This window comes from Megalobrama amblycephala, linkage group LG9, assembly GCF_018812025.1.
Source record: "Megalobrama amblycephala isolate DHTTF-2021 linkage group LG9, ASM1881202v1, whole genome shotgun sequence".
Taxonomy (NCBI): domain Eukaryota; kingdom Metazoa; phylum Chordata; class Actinopteri; order Cypriniformes; family Xenocyprididae; genus Megalobrama; species Megalobrama amblycephala.
In genome coordinates this window covers 8,639,400-8,661,418 of record NC_063052.1, presented here as the reverse complement: position 1 = coordinate 8,661,418, position 22,019 = coordinate 8,639,400, and the positions used below count along the sequence as shown (strand labels likewise).

The 22,019-nt window shown below is 37.7% G+C and overlaps 1 protein-coding gene across 5 annotated transcripts in view; it reads left to right on the top strand.

Annotated features, from left to right (window-relative positions):
- Positions 1-22,019, top strand: part of csmd2 (CUB and Sushi multiple domains 2) — a 320,658-nt gene that overhangs the window by 100,420 nt on the left and 198,219 nt on the right. For all 5 annotated transcript variants that reach the window (XR_007186350.1, XM_048201499.1, XM_048201498.1 and 2 more), the window contains one exon: positions 7,511-7,718. Coding sequence is in view for 4 of the 5 variants with exons in the window: in XM_048201499.1 (XP_048057456.1) it covers positions 7,511-7,718 (208 nt within the window). In the remaining variant the exon portion in view is untranslated. The remainder of the gene's footprint in view (positions 1-7,510; positions 7,719-22,019) is intronic.

Sequence of the window (22,019 nt, the reverse complement as noted above, 5' to 3'; positions counted from 1 at the left end):
CCTCATTAGTGCTTGTCTTCTAGGCCTCTTCTTTTAAACTTCCTGTAGAGCATATTATAAATATTTGATCTAATAAGCTTAGATGTCTACATTTATATACATCAATAATACTATCCCAAAATGAATATATACATTCAGATCTCTGGCCTCTAAGCCTCTCCACACAGTCTATATCCTCACATCCCTCTCCAACCCCCTCTTTTACTTGCGCTGTGAGAGTACATTCAACATTCTGTATTCAAAACATCAAAATGGCGGGCTGTTGGCATGCCAGCCTCCTCTATGGCACACTGAATGGGATGATTGTTCCAGAAGGAAGATAAGAGAAAACCGAAAAGTTGAAATTGCACGGACTGGTTGGATTTGTTCTTCCTCCAAAATCCTTTCCTTTCCCTCTTCTTTTGCCTGTTGTTGTTCTCTATCAGTGCTGGCTCTCGGGTCTCAGGGTGCCGCTGCACACCACTCGCTGCTGTGTTACCATGGCAGCCGCAGAGCCCGAGGAAGGCAGTATGAAGAGACATGAAACACAAGCAGACCATCTTTTGTAGGGGCTTAGATCTTTATGCATCACACATCATCCGTTTATCCAAGCCAATTGAACAAGTCACTTTGATATAAAAGACTTCCTTGGGCAGTTCAAAGGTCTGCTTGAGCTTATTAAGAAAACTGATTGATTTAAGCTAAAATTCTGTTACATATAGTAGCTGTCAGAAAATGGGGGTGTTTTGATTGTTTTTTTGTTGGTTTTTTTTGACACTGAATGATTATACTCTAGTTTATTAGAGCCCGAGCACCTATTGTAATTGCTCAGTCAATTCTTCTTCTTCTCCGAAATAAATGGGCCTAAACATGCTCGAAAACTCATTAAACTTTGCACACTTGTCAGAAGTGGTGAAAATATCTCTAAATTGATTCTTGAACAACGCACACACACTTGTCAACATGAGAAATAATCCATAACCATTTGCAATAGACCTACAGGGTATAAAATTATATAAAGTTTAGTATAAGGTTGATTATTTCTGCAGTCTTACCATACTGGTATCCCATATGTGGTGGTTTAAATTCCCGCTTGAGGTCTCTATGAAAGTTTTTAAAGCAGTCTTCTGTGCCGAAGCGGTCATGTCCGTAACGTTGTTTTATCCTCATAAATTCCTAAAAAATATTTTGACACCTAAAACTTGGTGACTTTTTTTTTTCACGTCCGTAACGCATGTATATTTCCCTCATCTACAATATAAAACGATTGTATAGAAGGACATTTTTCTAATGTCTGGACTCCTTTAATAAGGGACTATGAATATATAAACAGACGGTTCAATATGTTGGTATTAAATGCATTCTCTGAGAATTTATATTTCAAGTTTTGACTGCAAATGTCACGTCCATAACGCAGGAATTGCCCAATGACAAACTACTATGCTCAAATATGTTCAAATGTTTGAGGTCGGTAAAAGTTTTTAAAGTTGTTTTTGAAAGAAATCTCTTATGTTCAAGGCTTCATTCAAAACAGTACTATTGTAGAATATTATTACAATTTTAAATAACTGTTTTCCATTTGAATATATTTTAAAATGTAATTTATTCCTGTGATGCCAAAGCTGAATTTTCAGCATCATTACGTCTTCAGTGTCACATGATCTCTTCAGAAGTCATTCTAATATGCTAATTTGGTGCTCAAAAAAATATTATTATTATCACTTTTGAAAACAGTTGTACTGCATGATATTTTTGCATAATAGTAATAATTCTGCAGAATAGAAAGTTCAAAACAACAGCATTTATTTGAAAAAGAAATCTTTTGTAGCATTATAAATGGCGTCACTGTATCAATTTATCGTGTCCTTGCTGAATAAAAGTATCAACCTCTTAAAAAATGACTGACCCCAAACTTTTGAACAGTAGTGAATTGTGATTGGTAGTCTTTCTTACATCTATTTGCATAATGCATTGTGATTGGTCTTGTGTTCCTTGCATATGTGTAATCATTTATTACACTGTAACACTATTCATTTGCTTTTTTTGCAAGCACATGAAGCAAAAATCTAGATTTGCTTTTAGGTTTTGCAAAGACTAAATTATTTTTCACAAAGCCTTTTATAAATATTAGAAGTTTAGACATGAAGTCACAAAGTCTCAACAAGATCAAACGACCAAACTGAGAGGCAGAGCTGAGGCCAGTGATCGGCGTGTTCTACTGAAGTGTGAAGGAAACTCTCGGCTGGAATACCAATAGCCGGTCCTCCCTCCGAACCCTCCCTCCCCTGCCTCCATTGTGCTTTTTTCCCCTCTCCATTCCTCTGTTACAGAACTCTCAGAGGCTTCTCCTCACATATGCTCTGTGTCTCTCCGGGGAAATGTAAGAGTGACGGATCCGACAGAAGACTGACAGGGCCCAGGTCCTCCCGCCGTTTTCCACTCATAGAAAAGAAATCATGCGATTAGCCAGTCACCGCTAATGAATCCCATGCTGGCCTGTCAGAGAAGAACTCATCACCCAGCAGTGACAAGCAGGCTCCTTCACCTGTGTGAGGCATATACACACACACTCTGCACTCTCTCTGACATAGTTTGTTTATTTGCTTGGTGAGAGAGAATTTTGCTTGCTAGGTAGGTGTGATGACTCACTTTTTCTCTCACGTTGTCTTTCCCTCCTCAAACTCACACATGAACGCCAACTCAAACGCCTTCTAAACAAATCTCCCATCACGCTCTTTCCCCCTTAACCCTTCTTTTACCCCAGAGAGGCTTCTAGTTATCATTATGAGTCACTCACTCGCTCACACAGAGGCTCTTTGCTCCTTTACTTGCCTGGAAGGCAACATATCCACTTGGCATGCACCCATAATTCAGAATTCTTCTGTAGCTATCAAACTAGAGGCTTTACAGAGCAGGGATGTCTTTGCATGCCACATTTTTACCGTAAGTGTGATGAATGACCTTCTTTTTTCTACACACAATAGAGGACAAAGACCATATTTAAAAAATAAATAAGAGAATTTTAGTATTATATAATAATGTTTGTATTTATATACAGTATATGTAAGGGATAATCCACGGCTAGCTGTGCATTAAACAATTTTAATGCACAACGTGGAGGCGAAGAACAACAGCTAGCTGTGGATTATCTTGCTTATACCATGGTCATTTGCCAGCGTTGTGAACTTAAAGCGAAATATTAAAGCAAAAATTGACTGGAAGGGTAAAATGACGGTTGTTTTCATCAGTTATGGCTTGTTAGATCTAGCATCCCGTGACACAAAGATAAAGTAGTGCGTAAGATTACATTTATTTGAATGAATGAATTAAAGCATTTATTTGATTTCATTATCGAGATTATTCATTATTCGTCATGCGAGAAATGTGTGTGAATTACCTTTGTCTGTTCAGAGTCTCTCTAGTCTCTACTAACTCTTTCCCTGGCATTGACAGAATTTTTGAGAAGGGTATAACTGCAGCCTGGAGATCACCAAATGAGTGTGGGACTTCCAAAAGGGGGTGGGAGCTCCAAAATAGGGTGTGGCTTCTTCCCATTGGCATATAGGCATATCAAATACATGCGCAATATTTTCCCCCAATCTAGTTCAGTGCAAACTCCGCCCCACAGTCGATTTTACAGTGCTGATTTCCTACACAATGCTCAAGTCAAGTCAATTTTCATTTATATAGCACTTTTCACAATGCATATTGTTTCAAAGAAGCTTCAGAGTGACAATAGGAAAATTATTATCGAGCTAAAGTTGGTTTTTGATTGAATCACTTCCGTTGTAAAAATAGTTAATTATTACTTTAGGGGCTGCTTAAATGATGCCTTTCCTACTGGAAAAAAACAAAAAAACAATCAGCGAATACCTTTAATGTATTCTTGCCGTTCATTTACGTGTTTAGTCTATAGGTTTGCGTGTTTGAGTGTGTATGTGTGCAGAGGCTTGGTCTTTTTTTTTAAAAAGGGATATTTGCCAAATTACTTGTCTGATCTGCATAATACAGAAAAATTTGTTGTGTCCACGGATCTATGCGAACTGGAATAATTCTGATAACGTTTTATCTATACATAGGGAAAGGAAAGGGAAGGAGGCCTTCGCAGGGGATAATTAAGTTGAAACATCAGGGCTGCATTATCGTCATGTCTAGGCGCAGGTCCTTCACAACAAATGCTAACCCCTAAACCTACCCTACACCTAACCCTAACCTACATGGTGGGAAATGTGCTGAATAGCATGGTAAAGAAAGTTGCAGTTCAGGAGATAAGCAGCTAATAAAATGATGCGATATGAGATTGGCGAGCTGGGCAATTCCGTAACTCCTCAACCGGACCTCAGCGGACAATGGGACCTTTTTTTAGTTGCAGAGAGCGTCACTACCCCTCCTACTCTGCGAATTTAGAGCCCCGGGAAGACCCTTTGCTTAGAACAAAATGATGACAATTGACTGAAGCTAGAGTCAATGGTGAAAGTCTTTGCGCATGGAGACCCCACCCCATTTTCCGTGTTTTCACTGTTGTGGGGGGCACTATTACGCATCTTCTGAAAGAGTACTGAATCCCTCCTGAACAAAACACAGGTGTGGAAGAAGCAGAAACAAGCATTAGCATATGTAAGCAGATACATATCTAAAATAATGCGATCATCAACATTACACAGAATATAAATCAAAACTCTGAATGCAAATGTCGACCCAGGATGAGGTATAGGACTTACTAGGGTTGGGCGATTTTTTTGATTAATTCAAATTTTATTATTTTTAAATCGAGAAATCGCGATTTTGAATCAAATTGTTAGCAAATGTTAAAATTAGACATGTTGACAATACAGCAAGAGAAGAAAATGATCTGACCTCATGATGGCGCGCCTGATTAACTGCTCTTGTGTGACGCTCTGTGAACGTTGAACACATCACTAGTCTTGAAAACATCTCAACTTTTCAGAATGCCGCAAGCGCACTGCAGGCCATGTGACAAGAACCAACCGATCAGCTTCGGCCTTTCCGTAACGACATCGAAAGCTCAGCCGAACAGCTGATCATAGCTGTACAGGGTGGGTTTTTATTTCTCATCTCCATAAATATATGTAGTAGTAAAGCTAATGCAAGGGCTAGAAATTAATCCCACACAGCAGGAGATTCCTAGGCGGATCCGCATTCAAGTCGCCAAACCCGTGTGACTGTCACATTCGTTTTGGCGCCGCACAGAGGATCAGCTCCGCCTCCGGGCGGCGCCATAAATTCTACTGTCAATCAGCGGATCCTGAGCGGACCCATGTCGGATCCACGGACGCGCACGCGCCTTTACTGTAACGGTTGTATCATTTTGCGGGTCCCAAACAGACCCGCCGCGGAGGTAAGGTTTTAATCGCGGATGCAGCGCGGAGCCACGGCGGGTGCGCGATCCGCCTTCATTGTGGATCCTTCACTGCGCGTAAGTGGACGCCGATACGGGTCCGTTCGCGGATATGTTCCGGAAGCCGCGATAGGGGACATTGCTGTGTGGGATTAATCCTTTGCTTATACTTCCTCGTTATTGTGGATAGAGCAGTTCACGATTGCATAGCAACGACAGACGCCACGGGAGCGCAAACGCTTGTGGAAGGCAGGAGAAACGCTTTCCATGCGTTTTTAGACGCGATATGTGAATGGCCCCTTAAGCGGCTGTTCACTCATAAATGTGTTATTGCATTGAAAAAACGAGACACAGGCAGTGGAATGGGTAAAAAGCAAAGTTATTAAAGGCAAGCTGAATTTTTTTTAGAATGCTGTTTAATGGGTGAAACGCTGCAAAAGATGCAAGACCCGAATGCAACACCCAAACATAAAAACAACAGGAAAAATTGCATAATGGAATGCAAAGACCTGTAAAGAACTACTACTGTATGTTTGATATTTCATGTTTGCATGATGGTGACAGGCTGAAACCTGCTGTTATTTTCTGTTTTTACAAAGCATTTGGTGTTAATAATAGCCTATTACTGGTGTTCTTTATTGCTGTTACGTTTTGGCTAAGAAATATTTAGCATTTTTCTTATTTTAAATTATTTCTGAGTATATAGGATATGTTTAAGATAGGTTTGTACAACATTTGCCTTCATATTTAATGCATATTTTCTGCAAAGACATTTAACAAATTAGTCATTTGTATTATATTGATCACTTCAGGTGTGCTGCACTTGAAATAGAACTTTTTTTTTTAACCATATGGTAAATAAAGAGAATGTTACTTCAATCATATTGTAGTTAAGTTTTTAAGCTGACTAGTTAAATATATATATTATATCGAAATCAAAATCTTGATCGTAAAATCGGTCAATCGTTCTGAAAAAATTGAGATTTTATTTTTTTGTCGAATTGCCCAGCCCTAATAGGACTGTGCAAGATTTGGGGTGTTGATGGACGCGATCTCCTCATCTGTGTTTTGATCGTCGTTAAATCCGTTCTAGATGTAGTCTTTGACAAAAACATGATTTTCTCAGCTTTTTGCTAAAACTGTTGCTTTTTTTAAGCTAGAATAAAAGAATCTGTTTGTTTGTTTTTGTTTAAAAGCATATTGTCTGTTCTTTCTTGTGATATATTGCATGTTCAGATATTCATACAACAAAATATTAAAATGATCAAAAATGCTGGCACTGGCTGTCAACTTTTTTCAAAAGCGCTGATGGGGAAATAGTTAAAAAACAAAAAAGCTGTGAGTTGAATTACTTCAAAACCAGCGATGTTACCCCCTTGTTGCTGAGAAATATAATGTAGCGATTCAGTTCTTTATGATTTCTACCAAAACTCACCCTGGATATCTTGCAGTCCCTGATTACCTGCACAAACTCTCAATTATTCCAACGTAGCAGCTACAAAACAGCTTTTAGATTCAGCCGGTTGTCCTTAATGCATTCTCTGTACTTCATGCCAGAGACAATGCCTCTTTAGGTGGTGTTATGGAATAGAATTTTTGAAAAGGAGGTCAGGTATCCAGACTCAACTTTTCTCCATGTCAAAAAAGTTTTGATTTCTTACTTTTCTCAGGGGAGGGATGCATAGGAAAAAAACAGGGGGAGGGAAGTCAGTGGATCTGTTGCTTTGCCTTCACCCTCAATTGGCTCGGCTCTTTTTCCTCACCTCACGGACTCGCTGTCAGGAAGAAAGACTGAGCATCAAGAGAGCAAAAATAGAGACATTGCATTTGATTCAGTAAGGAAAGTTGGGAGAGCCAGGGGGCTCAATTACCACAGCAGCCTTTAAGTGCCTATTTATTATATAATTGTCTCCTTAACACACTTTTAAGGAGTAGAATAGGTTTTGACTTTAAATAATTAACAAAATTTTACATAGATCTCAATTAATTACACCCATGTTGCAGTGTGTTGCATCACTGGCCTGCGAGTGTTGCCCGAAACCTCAAGACCCCCACAGCGTGTCACGGCATCTTGTCGTTTTCCTATTTCCAGCCATTTCTCCACCAGAAGATCAAGGAAATTGATTTATTCCAAGTTAAACTTGTCTATATTTGTGTGTTATCTCTTCACAGCGGATGATGGCTGTGGCGGCACGCTGCGTGGTCAAAGTGGTGTCATCACTAGTCCAAATTACCCCCAGGAGTACAACAACAACGCAGACTGCACCTGGACAGTGCTAGCCGAACCAGGTGACACCATCGCCCTGGTCTTCTCCGACTTTCAATTGGAAGAAGACTACGATGTGTTGGAGATAACCGGCACAGAAGGATCCTCTCAGTGGTGAGTGCCCTAACGTTTAGTTTTTTTAGGCGTCTCTGGGAAAACCGAAGAATACCGCTCATTGCGTGCGCCGCTAAGCAGCGAGAGCGCTTGTTGTGGTGCTGTTGGCAGCGGGTAGGTGTTTTACGAGAGAGAGGAAGCCAGGAGAACCACAGTCATGAAACATCTCAGCACTTGTTCAATGGAACAGAACCAAATCACAGCTTGATTCAATTATTCAGCACATAATGCGCACAGAGCTTGGACCAAATAGAGGGGAAAAAAACGTTGCAGTCCATCGCAAACCTTGTCTGGGGAGCACCGGAGTACTGTTCATTTATGAAAATGGTTTTATAGGCCTCTTAGCCTCCACGTTCACACAATTTCCTTTTCACACCCATTAAGTACTGTAACAGGCTCTCAGAAGCTCTTATTGGATTGGGACGGGGACATTTTTTCTATCAGGCTGTGGACCTAAATGTGACACTCTAATGACAGAAGATTAGGTTTGAATTTAAAGGATGGTGTTGTGTAATGTTTAGAATATGCTAGAATATTTTCTCCTATCCCATCTTAATATGTAGAGAAGGATGTTATTTTTAGGTTGATTCTATTGGTACAGAAATTATACACTTAACCTTTGATCTGTTGATGAGTCCGTATGATACATTCAATTCCACGTTATTGTGTGTTTTTTCCTAATCAGCTGTTGTAGTGGGGCTTTGCTGACTTAATATATTTTTGGAATTACTATATTAAGTGGATTTGCACTAGGTTTAATACAGTTCCATTAGTCTAAAAAATAACTAAAGCAAACTTGTTGTTTTCAGTAGAGAAACCTATTTAAAAATGTTGGTAACACTTTATAATAAGGTTTTATTCATTAACTTTAATGCATTTGGTATCGTGAACAAACTTTTTTGCAGCTATTTTTAATCTAGGTTAATGTTAATTTATAAATGTACTATTAATCATTGTTAATTCCTGTTTTTTCCATAATACATTAGCATTTCTTAAAATGTTAAAATGTAAAAATGAACATGAACCTAGATTAATAAATGCTGTAAAATTGCATTTTATTGATCTTATTGTAACTAATTCATCCATGCATAAGTTTCTTTGTTTGTTTGTTTCTTTCTTAAGTTATAACTTCTTCCTGAGTCTCTCCATCAGTGTCTGACTCCGGTTTAAACAATGTAAGGCTGAACACCATTACTTACAATCGTCATTTTGGATGCATGAGATTCTCCAGCTTTCAGCATTCTCCGTTTTTGTTGTGCATCCGAAGTGCCAGCAGCTCATTTGCATTTAAGGGGACAGACACATACACACACACAATTTGCTCACAACCAAACAGGGGCAAATTTGACAAGCTATAATAAATGATCTCTGAGGTATTTTGAGCTGAAACTTCACAGACACATTCTGAGGACACCAGAGACTTATATTACATCTTGTAAAAGGGGCATTATAGGTCCCCTTTAACAAATTGAACCTCATGTTAAAGTGTTACCAAAATGTCACACATTTTTGTTGATGTTTTTGTAGACTGTTATACGCAGCTTTGAAAGAATTTAAGTTGACAGTATTTTCCCAATATAATAAAGACTAATTGGACCACCATGAAAACGTTAGGGACTTTGAGACTATAGATTCTGAACAGTGAGCCACATAAGTGGCATGTAAATTAAAACCTTATGTCTGTAGACCAATTAGACTAGCCCATTTACTGTGGTGCCAAGAGCCTCCCTGCTGCTGGGGTCCAGCCCTATACATGTGTAGGCCTTATTGAGCAGTGACACCCTGCACTGAAGTCGTGAAGCATAGACGCGTGTCTGCCTCTTCGACATGCTCTCTAAGGGTCAACGGAGAGTGCTGAAAGAAGGTTGTTTCTGGCCAGAGGAGGCAATCGATAGACCCCACTTTTCTCTGTCCCCTTTCTGCCACCATGCATGGGGTCACTGCTGAGCCCTTAATTAAACAGGCAATTAACAGAGGGTGAGGAGTGAGCAGACGGAGAGAGACGAGATGGTGTCGTTCGACCTTGGCATGTTCTAGAAGCCTCGGGGAGAGTAAATAAAGCAGGAACGAACGACCAGAACTTCATGGGCAATTAACCAATGAAAATGCGCAAAAATGAACAAAAGAAGAATCAAACACAGTCAGAGCGGCCAATTGCTGCACAGCACATGGCAGAAAGCCAGGTTAGTTTGGTCTTTGTGGGATTGTATGAGTTGTTCTGATTATCCAAGGCTGGGTTACTGTTTTTATTGTTTAAACGCTGGAGAAGTAGAGCCCTATGATTTCCATGATGCAGAAAACGCAGACGGAATTGCAGAATCCAGTCATAAAAATGGAAGACAGAAACTCAAAAGTCTTCACTACAACCAACCAAAATAAAAGTTGGTTTAACTTGAAGAAATTATGACAAATACAGTACTATTGTAGATTAGAATGTAGTTCTCAAAGTAGTAACAACAACAATAATACAGTTTATTAGTAAACATTATTTTTAAGAAATATCATAATCGTCCCTGTTTTAATTTAAGCAGTAAACCTCTGCTGTGTAGCACTTAAAAATTAAAGGAATCGATGAAATTTAGTTTCATTACATCTTAAAAGGTTACAATGTTAAAGTTTTACACATTCATTTGATTATCACCATTTTTGATAATAAGTTCAGAAAGCATGATGTTTTCGAATATTATCTTTCTTGCAGTGTATAATAGCTGTTTTAAATATCAAAGTGCATTTGATTGTCTCCTTAAATAAATAATTGATTCTGAACTGCTGAAACAAATCGTCAGCAATTCTAGTCTCACTTCCTGTTACATACCTATATAACAATGTAACAAATTTGCATAATGCCAGCCTATGGTCTTCATTGACTGAAAGAGAGAGATGGAATCTTCGAACGAAGCGTGAGAAATGAGGTGATGTGCAGTGTATGTTATGAGAAAATTAAAGTGTTTTTTGACCTTTTAAGCATATAAATCTATTGTAGGAGAGCTCCAAAATAACATAGGGGCACTTAATAGCACAAAATTTATGAATTTCTGAATGCATGAATGAATGAATAAATAAATAAATAAAACATTTCATAGGGTACTATTATTGTTAAATAAAATAAATATTGACCTGTTAAAGTTTTATGAATTAAATTGATTTTGGATATCCTTTCTAATTATTACAATTTAATTAAGCCATTAAAATGGAATCCAGAAAAATTAAAATGGAAAACACAAAATTTGGGAGAAAAGCAAAACTTTTTCAGAGGAAAAAGATTTCAGAGGACCCTAGAGAAGTTATTGTTGGTGTTTATTTGCTAACGTTTACCTGCATGTTTCTGAGATTTGTAGTTGGCAGTCTGGATATTTCTGAGTAGGATGATTTACAAGTGTGGATGTGTAGATGTAAAAAAACACATTACATACAGGGATCTCAAATATGAGGTGGTCATCATTGTATACACACTGCCGGAAGGAGGGAAGTCAAAGGCCGTGTGCAAAAATCAATATGCAAGTGATCAGGAAGAAAAACAGTGCTGCTCTGTGTCAGGACCTGTTTCTATCACCCTGAGCATTTGATTGGCATGAGACGTGTCTGTGCTGTGCAGGGCCCAGCAAACAACACTGGACACTCAGTCATCTGCCTGCCTATATTGAGTAGGGCAGCAGGGTAACACATGAATCACTACAAAGAGCCCCTTTTTCCCTCTTTATCTCCTTTAGCACAGATCCACTGAGCGGCAGAACACTACTATATCAACATGGAGATCCTATTCAGTAAAACAAGTTATCGACACCACTAGAAGCAGATGAATACACATGATATGAGCTTATCTAGTTTCAGTTAGTTTAACTTGTGAAAGAATACTGTCATAGACATGACTTGGTGGGATAGTGCACATATTCTGAGACATTGGACAGCTGTGCTTAAAGTCAGCAGGAAATCAAAATTGAGAATCCTTATTTTTTATGGAATGTTGCAGTATTTATTATAAATGATTTATTCATGCACATCTATATATTGCTGTTGGTATTTAGGTTTAATTTATTTTTATTTCTGTTTTAGCCTTAGTTTTCGTTTTTATTTCCAGTTAATAATTTAGTGCTTAAACTTATTTCAGTTGTTTGCAAGACAACATTTTTAATTATTGTTTATATTTATATTTTATTTTATTTCAGCTTTATTTCAATGAACAGAAATGTTTTTAATAGTTTTACTTTTAGGTAACGATAATAACCCTGACTGGCATGAGGGTGGGACAACCTGTCACTCACATGAGATCACATCAGTAGAAAACCATAATCATCCAATCAATTCCCAATGGACAAAATTAAGTCCCACCTCCACATTTTTTTCCTTGTTTGAAAAAAAAAAAGGTGCTTCACTTGGATTTACATCACATTAGAGAACAAAAGACTATTGCAACTTCCGTTTCATGCCAACTTTAAGTGCAGTTCATTATTATTATTATTATTATTATTATTATTATTATTAGTAGTAGTAGTAGTAGTAGCATTATTAATATGCCTGTAATTTTCACAAGACAGTGAAGAAGTGGCAGAAAATAATTGGGGATATTATCTATTTATTTGACTTTTTTTTTTTCGTAATTTATTCCTTTTAAATGCATTGTTTTAAAAAAAAAAAATAATGTATCACCCATACTTTCCTGCCACTTCTTGTGCAATTAACATAACTGAATGACAAACAAACAAACAAACAAATACATACATAAATTTCTTGTGGACCTGGAATTCATTTGACATTCCAATCCATCCTGTTCTGGGCTTTGTTCAGGCCATTTAATTAAGTTCATATACACGAGACTCAGAAATCATTTCTGTATGGATGTTGTTTTGTGCATAGGGGCACTGGCATGCTGGGATATAAATGGCCCTCTCTGAACTGTTGCCACATAGCTAAAATCATGCAGTCCTTTAAAAATGTCACTGTATGCTGTAGCATTAAGAATTGTCTATGCTGGAATTAAGTTGCCTTGCCAGTTAATTAGAAGAGGATGTCCGCATACTTTTGGCCATGCAGTGTGTATTTAATGGACTTAATGGAAGATTTATGTTTTAGCACAATGTGGTTTCCTACCAACACCCTTTTTTTTCTCCCCCCCTCAGATATTCAGTATATCGGATCTTTAAGTAGTTGTTTGGTTTTTGCAGATCTGAGGCAGTCAATCCTCTGAATAACCTCTCCCTGATCTCTTGTTACTCAGCAGGGTAGACAGCAATGAACATGCCTGTATACCCTGGGCACCTCAAAGCTGCTATAAGGATTTTTTTTTTTTTTTTTTTTTTTTTTTTTTTGTTATTTATGCATCTAAACAATGCTTTATTTGTCTCTTTCTCTAACTCACCAGAGTCTCTATCTCTACATCTCCATAGAGACTGACTGATGTTCAATAACTACTTGTGCTATTGATTACCTGTTTCTTCTCAACAGTGAGAGAGACTGGTATTTATAGAAAGCACTGGATTTTTGGGATGGATCCATGCCTCAAAAGGTCATTCTGCAACCTGCTTTTTTTTCCTTTTACTTTTTGAGAACGCAGTGTTGTCAGTGTTTTTAATTCGTAATTTCTGATGCCTTATAATGTTATGTTGTATACTGTTTCTTGAGTAAAGAAAATGTTGTACATATTCAAACAACCATATTCAATACATATTCAATACTAACTCCCCTGACTGCTTTGTCGGACAAAACAGCAGATTCTCTGTTATGATTGGTTAGATTGCCTGTCAATCAAACTTCCGGCGAAGGGTCAATTACGAGGTTTAGTCACAAGCTCTTTTAAATATATTTAATTGGTAAAATATTTGCAAAACCCACAGACAGATGAAAAAGGGTGACCAATAGTAATGACTTATGGAGAAAAAAAAAAAAAAAAAAAAAAAAAAATATATATATATATATATATATATATATATATATATATATATATATATATATATATATATATATATATATATATATATAAATATCAAAATATAGAGATAGGAGGTTTCCACCCGACAGCGACGATATTTAAGAATCAAATGGAATCTGTAGGCATTTATTTGTTGAATATTTGGCAATTACTCAATATATATAAACAAATTATATAAAACAGCACAATTGTTCTCAACATTGATGATAATAAAATGTTTTCTGAGCAGAAAATCAGCATATTAGAATGATTTCTGAAGGATCATGTGACACTGAAGACTGGAGTAATGATTCTCAAAACAATCACAGTAAATTACATTTTAAAATATATTAAAATACAAAACATTTATTTTTAATTTTAATAATATTTCACAAAATTACTGTTTTTGCAATTTTTTTTTGTAATATCTAACCTTAACTTTTGAACTGTAAAATTTATTTTTACTTGATTTTACTCAGATTGGTCTAGTTTCTGGTTTTAGAGAGGGTTTTATCAGCTGGGCAAGCTAGAATACCAGATGGACGACTAGCCAAAACAGATGAAGACCAGCTTGGCAAACCACCTCATACTGTTTTAAGCTCTTGTAGGTTATGCTGAATCTTTTAGTGCTTTTAGTAGACATGTAGAACATGGCTTCATTCAGTCCTCTTTCATCTCTTAAAAATCTCTCGTCTCTCTCCTCTCTTAAGATCTCTTATGTGCCACTCTCGTGATGGCACCTTTTTTGGTTGCTGATGTACAGTACATCTTCCTTTTTAAGGTCTCCCTGCCTGTGTTTTAGCATCCACAGCATTTGTTTTTTGCCTGTCTCAGTCTCTTCGTGATGGAGACCAGGATGTTCCAATCCCAGGTCCTCAAGGAGAATCTGTCATTCTGCTGACTGCCATTCACAAAACCCTGTGTGCTTCTAGCAATGGCGCGCTGTTCAGTACGGACAGAGAGACCGGTTTAGCGCATTTTGTTTTGCACATTTGGCTGGCAGCATAGGTTCAAGCAATTGCCCGCTTGCTTTTCCTGTCGCTCTCTTTAGATTGCAGTCTGCATTCGTGTGACTGACAGAGGATTTGTCATCCACGTGCCTCTCCATTTTTGCCTGGTTTTAAGGGATAAAGTGGTTCTTGGCAAAAAATAAAAATAAACACTGAACAAGAAAGCATTGTAAATTATTTTCACAATTTAATTTCTTTATTTATCCAGGGAAACACTTATACCTCGGCTCATTGGTGGAGGAATGAATCTTGGCTTCAGTTTTTTGGTGCGTGTTTGTGTTAAACATGACGGCTGATCGGCACTCGAGTCACGCAGATCCCCGCAGAGACAATTCCCTTCCTGTCAGTCTTTCCTCTGCAACCTCCCCCTCATTATTATTGAGATGCCATAAAACGTCAGGATGCAGGCAGGCTGTTCTAATTGTCAGATGAAAGTATGCCATTCTGAAGTCGTTCATAATAAGTGCCATTTCTTATTTTATTTTTCTACTCGGCCCTCTGGTTAACGTTTATAAAATGGTGCGAAACTCGGCCAGTACAAACACTGGGGACGGGTGGTGTTGCGCTTCTCATGGAAATCTGAAGGAGTGTTGCAAATGTTCAGTTCTCCATGGTTTAGACACATGCCACGGATAATTACATCAGACTGTAAAAGCAGGTCAGCGTCTTACTGTGGAGGGGGATATCAATACCATTTCTCTACTGGATGCCTTTCTCATTCCGCACTCTTCCTCATGCTGTGTTTTCTCTCATTCTCTCTCTCTCTCTTTTATATGTTTCCCTTTCCCCCATTCTTTTGATTTTTCTTTCTGATTCAAGACGGATAGAGTTCAAACAGAAGGAATTGTCTTTGGAAAGGGGGATTCAGATAGAGGCACAATTTGTTCCTATTTCACCCAGATCAAAATCAAATTTATATTTGTCACTGAATGTATTATTTATTAAAAAGACAAAAAAAAAAAAAAAAAATAGAAAGAAAATCTGCATCATAACTAATGCACTGCTTTTTGTGGGTTGGTGTGTTCACCTAACAAATGCATTATGTCAGTGTTGTTTAAATTCATATGCTGTTATTTATTTATTTTTTTTCATGAAAAATGAAAGGCGGATTTTTGACAAATCTTTATAGCTATTCAAAAGAAATTAATACTTTTATTCAGCAAGGACGAATAAAAGAATTGACAAAAGCAACAGTAAAGGAATTTTTAAAGTTGCAAAATATGTTTTTTTCCCCCCTCAAAAAAAATAAATAAAAAATAAATAAATAAAATATATATATATATAGACCCCTTAATCGCCTACGTCACTATGACGTCACCACTCTAGTTGGAGGCAAAACATAAATAAGAACTCATAGCAGGTGTGCTAAAAGTTTGAGGTTTTGACTTTAAAATGTCGTCTTGTTGTGTTTTTGGCTGCCAGAATAGAAGGAACAGTACTTTTGGTTCAAAACTAAAGTTTTACCAGATCCCGGCAGACATTCCTTCACAGAAATCAAAAAGATAATTGTGGTTGAATGCAATACGGCGTACAGACTGGACGGAGACGATCATAAATAATGCTCGTGTTTGCAGTGCACACTTCATATCAGGTAAAATAATCGATGCATATGTAATGGTGTGTTGGTTTTATCTAGTACAAATCAGCAAGTTTCTGTTTTATAGGTGAAAAGTCGCCAACTTTCAGCGCACTAGCTAGCTTAAATGTTAAACAAACATACAGCGATAGATGTGTGTGCCATCCTTTGAATGGTCTCTTAAAATAATCCACATTGCTAGCCATAATCATAGTTAGCCCAGCGTTAGGTTACATTAGACAATAAGCCTTGACAAAATTCCCCGAACCACCTGAAAGTAATTCATATGTTGTCTAGGAAATATCCAAAACTTAAGTTAATTTACAAAAATAGCTGTCACGGTCCCACAGAATCAGTGACTGTACATATTCGGACAGTTCTGAACCTTCTTCTGCATCTATGTTTAATAAATCCCTCCTAAAACATGCTAGCTTACGCTTGTCAACATTGAGTCCAGCGTCTCTTTTTGCCTCCAGCTAAGCCCCGCCCACCAGGAAACGTTGCAATGTTTACAAACTTTTAAGGGGTCTATATATATATATATATATATATATATATATATATTTTTTTTTTTTTATCAAATAAATACACCGTTGGTTTGCATAAGATACTTATTTCTATTAAAAACAAACAAACAAACAGACAAAAAACTTTTGAACAGCAGTGTATTTTACCTTCCAGTGAACTCAAAATTAAAAATTATTCCTGAACCTGAACCTTTTAAATGAATCTGTTGATTCACAAATTACAAATAAGACTCATCCAGGTTTACTGACGATCTGGCTGCAGCTGTTCATGACAGGTATTACAATTCTTATTAGCTGATCTTTTTTTTTTTTTCATATTATAGCAGATTAAAATTTTAGCAATTGTTAGAGGATGGCTAAGGTACTCTAAATGTACAAATATTAGCGTGCACAATTAAGTATACAGTATAAACTGGCTTATTCAATATTGCCTGGAAAATCCAGCCTCACCACTGTACCAGCGGATGAGTCTGGTCGGCCATTGAATCAATTCGATTTCTAGGACGGAGCAAATCCGAGCAAACAGGAAGTAAACCAATCAGAGAAGGGCGGATATGACGTTAGCAAAGCAACAAGAGAGTCAACAGCGAAAAGTAAATAATTTATGTGTTTTTGGTCATTTAAAACTGAATACACGGCCGAATAGAACAAACTCTCAGGTCTCCCGTGCGCAATCTTTGTTGATATTGAAGGGACTTTCGCCGCACTAGAGTGACACTGTTTGCGTCACTGAAATAAACGAATCTGATTGCACGGTACGGTTTGGAGTTGACTCGAATCGCGACGGAGGGCGGACTGACAAGACTGATATATCTTGTAGAAGATATATCAGTCTGGCCTTGCCAGGCAACATTCAATATCGACTGACAAAATAAATAGATAAATAAATAGCAGTGGTTCTATTATGAACACAACTCAGATGCCTGAAGCATTACATGTAAAAATGACATGTAACTATGGTCTTCTTCCAGACAAAGAAAGGGCTGTCAGGATGATGGGAGCTGAGTGCATTGTCATTATGGTTCCTGGTGGTTTCTCAAGACTATACAACAACATCGTGCTGAGCTTCGTGACATTGCCGTTTCAATTATTCCCCGAGATGTGCTATTCTGCATGTAAAGTATATCCTTCCCATCCTCGCAGAAAGACTACACACGTATACCCTTCATGAATAATACACAGGACCATATGTTCTGGAGGAGTATGTGCTAAGCATGCAGGCAGAGATCACTTGCAAACATATGTATTGTGGTTACTTTTTCTCTGTTTTTTTCTAGCCGATGATCACCTGGGAGATAAGAACCTGCTATTTTTTAGACTCCAATGTTTAATAAGTAAATCCACACTACATCTTTGGTGCCCGGACAGATTTCTGCTTGTGTAAATGCCTCAGAGGCGCAGATCTCCTTCTCACCCTCTTCATGTTTCCACCATGTCTTTGCTGAAGCAGCAGAATTAAACTGAAACTATGTTTTGGCTTCCCATCAAGGACAGTGTGCAATCAATAGCTGTCTCTTTTAGTCCGCCTGATGCACTTATCAAAATCTCTTCTTTCTCACGAGTCATGTTTTATTTAGGCATGTGTTGGCAAAATGACATAGTGGTACATATGAATGAGGTGTGGAAGCCTATAAATATGTTTTAGGGCACTCTCTGTGGGGCGGGTGGGTGTGAACCCATTGATTCTGGCCTGACGCACTGTAAATTGACCCCTTCTAGGTCCCTGCTTGGCATTTGGCCCGCATCGGAGAACTGCAAGGAGATGGACCAATAACTATGAGCGTTTTCGTACGCATGTTTGATGCCGTATAGCGGCTTTGTTCATTGTAATGATAGACGTGGACCGTACAATAAGAGATTAAAGGTAATGGATTAGATCAGGCCCCATTTCTCACTGCTGATTACCCAGCACTCCTCTCATTTTTATACATGCCGGTCGACTGGGAATGGCTCCAATCTGCTCGCTGTGTTTCACAGGCATCACTAAAGCGCACACACTGTGTGACAGCACAATGAGCAGCTGCAGTAGTTCTTATTGCCTAAAGCACAAAAGTGAACAAGGTGTGTGGAAGTGTTGGCAAGTAGCTGTCTGATCACTTATTCTTTCTGACTAAAGATCATTAGCTCATTATAAAGTGAGGGAACCATGGGGCAGGTTGAATTGGACAAACGTCTCAACCTGAAACTGCAGTGTGTTGGAAACCAAAAAAAAACAGTTCTTAAACCAGTCACACTAAAAAAATAAATAAATAAAAAATATATAGATTTATTATTTTTAAATGAATTGTTCTATATAATATTCTTTTTGTTAGGAAGATTTTAGAAATATTAATAAATGAATTTTTATATATATTTATATACATTTATATATATATATATATATATATATATATATATATATATATATATATATATATATATATATATCAGTAAAGAACCAGCTCTGATACCAGCACATTTCAGTGGAAAGGGGTAATCGTAGCTTATAGAGGGTATGCACATGACGTCACTGTTGGCTGTTATGACTGCAGTTACCACTGAGTGGCAAAAAGACTGAGTGGCAGCACTGGTTTTCAGCATGAATGCTGCGAAAAACACACAAAACACATCCAAAATGGGAAAGAGCTTTGCGACTGACTGTACAGATAGATTTGACGAGAAATCTGAGGTATATTTTTGCAGACTGCCGAGAGCTACAGAAAGAAGAAGCAAATGGATCGCTGCAATTCACAGAAACAACTGGACACCAGGCAGAGAAACATGGATTTACAGTTATCATTTTGTGTCAAAATGTTGGATTTCGGGGTAAAATAATACCCTATATATTGTATTGTTATATATTGTATTGACAACTCAAATCAATTAAATATTTACCATCTTATATTCTGCATAAATGGTGTTTTTAAATAAACACTGACAAAAACTATACAAGTTTTAGGGCTGGACGATATGACGAAATATATAACATTGATGTAAGTAATCACTCCGATTTAGACCTACCTATATTGTGTTTATGTAAAGCGTTCACAGGCAGATTTGCTTTATGTATTTCCTTGGCGTCAAAATCAGGTACATATAAATATCAGGAAACACGATTCCTGGCGGCATGTCAATATCCATTAATTAAGTTTCTTTGACAAGTTGTAAGAAACACTATCGAGCCCAACCTTTAGTGTAATCATTTGTTTTACTCCTGTTTTCAGTTTCCTCTATTATATCCAGTCATGCAGCAGGCTTTTTTGCCACTCAGTCCAGCTGAGGGAGCGTGTTCCGGCGGGAAAGTCAGTGCATACCCTCTATTCTAAGAGCCACCTACTCAAACTCAAAGATGGTCATCTGACCGACATGTAAAACAACCAACCACCAATGGCGTACAATGTATCGTGCCAATGAGGCCAGTTCTCTGGGGCCCCTGACTGCCAGGGGCCTCCAAGTGAGATGCTCACTATGGCTAGAGAGAAATCACTGCAGATGTAAAATTGACATAGATAAACAAACAGCGCTTGAATGTGTGCCAGTGACTACTGGCACACTGTGAAATAAATGGACATGTTCCTGGCTCCTCATCAGCTTTGATGTTTTCTACCAGTCACAGTACATTCTTGTCTCGTTTGCAGTGTATTACTCAATATGTGTGTGTTCTTGTAATTGCAATTTTATATCTTTCAATTGTGACTTTTTTCATTAAAAAACAATAACAGACAAAGTTCAAAGTGGTAGTTAATATACAGTAACAGTAGAGGATTAGTAGAAAAAGTTAGTGTTTTGTGGTTAGAATTTTTTAAAGACATAATGCTGCAGTATGTATTAAGCCCTGAGCACACCAAGCCAACGGCAACACCGACAAACTAGTAGTGACAAAAACAGACTGCGGGGTTGGCTCACGTCGGCACCGTCTGGGTCCAAAGTTGCCCTGACACACCAAACCGACGATCGACACTCGACGGCCAAGTAGCATGTTTGTTCTGCGCCTGAGTAAGAAGAAATGCCTTTCCGTACCAGCAGGTGGCAGTAGCTGAACAGCCAATCAGAATGATCAGATGGCCCAACTAACTGACAAGCTCCGACGCAGATTCAACATGTCGAATCGGCCAGAAAAAAGCAGATGGTGCGAAACACACTAAGAAAACTTAGTCGACCGATGAACAAAAACTGCCCGACGGCCGACCGCCGGCTTGGTGTATTCCGGTCTTTACAGTTCTGCTCAAGGATCTTATTTACTAGCATTTATTCACTCATTGCAAAACTTCCTTTGAAGTGCTCGCTGTAACAACTTTGTTCCTTAAGACTTTGTTTCCTCATGGATTGATCAAATCCAGTGCATTTTGACTCTTAGATGTTGCATGGCAGCTAGTCAATTGAATCTGGTGATTTCAGCCAGATATAAATATCCTTTGAAGCTGAATTTTTATTACACTGGTTAAATTAATAGCTCTGTCTGGTGTAATTTCCACATTCTTTAGTGAACATATACATATATTATATATATTGTACCACATCACTTTCATTTCATCAAACTTTTATTTTATAATTTCCATTTTGGTTCAACTATATTAATTGGGCTACTTGATGTAGAAATGTGTGCCATAAAGATAACTGTAAATTAAATAATTTTTCACACTGTGTTCAGTTATCGCAATAAGATCAATAAGATGTATTTTAAAGGAAAATAATGATCGTCTCATTTGGGACGTGTGGACAGCAGATCTGCATCAGATGTGTTTTTCATACAGCATATAGACAGTAAAAGACAACAGATGAAAAAGAGCTCGCCTAATCTGTTGCATTGTTTTGAAAATCTGGCGTTCTGTTTCAGCATTGTGGATTTTCTTTTATTTGTTGAGTTTGTTTTGTGAAATATTGATGAGGGTGGCAGAGACAGCGGGCTGCACTCTTATTTTACAGCCTGCTTTAATGAAAGTGCTCTGCATTTCTTCAGCATTTTATTCGATGAAGCGCAATTATTCTTCGCACACCATATCCCGCCACTAATCTTCACACCGCATACACGCACACACAGACACATTAACATGATTAATTCATTTTCAGCCAAGTAAGGCTATTTGCATAACACTCAACGACATCATGCAACGTGAAGGTCTTTTATTTAACAGTTCTTCACACACTGTAGGTTTGGAGAGCACGCTTAAAGGAATAGTTCACCTGGCTGGAAATGAAGATCTGTCATTATTTACCTCATGTCATTTTAAACCTGTGTGCTGTTTTTTATTTTGTAATTTCAAATTTTCCTTGAGCTGTTAATTTAAGAATGTAAGTTTAAAG